The sequence below is a fragment of the Octopus bimaculoides genome, chromosome 11, assembly GCF_001194135.2.
Source record: "Octopus bimaculoides isolate UCB-OBI-ISO-001 chromosome 11, ASM119413v2, whole genome shotgun sequence".
Classification (NCBI taxonomy): domain Eukaryota; kingdom Metazoa; phylum Mollusca; class Cephalopoda; order Octopoda; family Octopodidae; genus Octopus; species Octopus bimaculoides.
In genome coordinates, this window is record NC_068991.1 from 62,117,354 (window position 1) to 62,118,913 (window position 1,560).

Sequence of the window (1,560 nt, forward strand, 5' to 3'; positions counted from 1 at the left end):
CAACTTTAAACCCTGTTGGGCACCAATCCACAAACTGGATGGATTTTTTCATTTTAATTGCTGCAATAGCTGCGTTAACATCTTTCGAGACCACGTCACCTCGGTACAACAGACAGCAAGCCATGTACTTGCCACGACGAGGGTCACATTTAACCATCTGGTTACCAGTTTCAAAGCACGCATTTGTTATTTCAGAAACAGTTAACTGCTCGTGGTACGCTTTCTCAACCGATATTATAGGTGCATACGTAATCAACGGGAAATGAATACGTGGATAAGGTACCAGGTTGGTTTGAAACTCTGTTAAATCAACATTAAGGGACCCATCAAACCTTAAAGAAGCAGTAATAGAGCTCACTACTTGAGCAATGGGACGATTAAGGTTCATATATGTTGGATACCCAACATCTAAATGCTTTTTACAGATATCATAAATTGCTTCATTGTCGACCATGAAAGCGCAATCACAATGCTCTAGTGTTGTGTGAGTGGTCAAGACAGAATTGTAGGGTTCTACTACAGCTGTAGAAATTCGTGGTGCCGGATAGACTGAAAATTGAAGCTTTGTCTTTTTACCAAAGTCAACACTCAGACGCTCCATTAACAGAGACGTAAAACCAGAACCAGTACCGCCACCGAAACTATGAAAAATCAAAAAGCCTTGGAGGCCAGAGCATTGTTCAGTCATTTTATGAATTTGGTCACAGACCAAATCAATGATTTCCTTGCCAACAGTGTAGTGACCCCTGGCATAATTGTTGGCTGCATCCTCTTTACCACTGATGAGTTGGTTCGGGTGAAATAACTGGCTGTATTTTCCAACGCGTATTTGATCTGGAAAATAAGATTGAGCAATAATCACATCATATCAAACCAGCAATATAATAATTGAAAGATTTTTCTTATATCAGAAGAGCATAAAATGCAGAGATCTATCAAACAGTTACGTATAACTTGCTTTATCAGTTCAACAGAATAATTCCATGCACGACATTCCTCAGAATATACTGCTAACAATACTTACATTCAAACAACAGATACATAAACACTCACTATTCCACTCACATTTAACCGATTTTATAGTCGACACATTTTGCTGCCGTGAACAGTTCTGTTGCACAACAGAATTTTGAAATATTTTCCAATATTTAAGAAAACGACTTTCGGTAATATAGCAGTAAAAAAGGAACCACTGCTTCATCACAAATCTCCGAGCTTTTTCCAACACAGAAAAACACAAAAGATTGATGAACCAGAACATTAAATGCACGGCAGGTCTATTCGTTGCAAATACAATTGTGAAACGTTTATACTTACCAACAACTGTGGGCTCCAAATCAATGAATATGGCTCTGGGGACTCGCTTCCCAGAGCCTATTTCATGAAAGAACGTACTAGACGAATCATTACGACCAGAAGATTTAAATGATACTTGACCATTTGGTTGGATTCCATGTTCAAGGCAATAGAGCTCCCAGCAAGCGTTACCAATTTGGACACCAGCTTGTCCTATGTGAATGCTGATACATTCTCTCTGAAAAAAAAAAAAAAAAAAGGAGT

The 1,560-nt window shown here is 38.7% G+C and overlaps 1 protein-coding gene across 1 annotated transcript in view; it reads right to left on the reverse strand.

Moving 5' to 3' along the window:
- LOC106883782 (tubulin alpha-2 chain) overlaps nucleotides 1–1,560 on the reverse strand; it is a 6,039-nt gene that overhangs the window by 1,013 nt on the left and 3,466 nt on the right. Inside the window, exons 2-3 of the mRNA XM_014934914.2 lie at nucleotides 1,318–1,534; nucleotides 5–834 (exon numbers count right to left, since the gene is read on the reverse strand). Coding sequence (XP_014790400.2) covers nucleotides 5–834; nucleotides 1,318–1,534 — 1,047 coding nt within the window. The remainder of the gene's footprint in view (nucleotides 1–4; nucleotides 835–1,317; nucleotides 1,535–1,560) is intronic.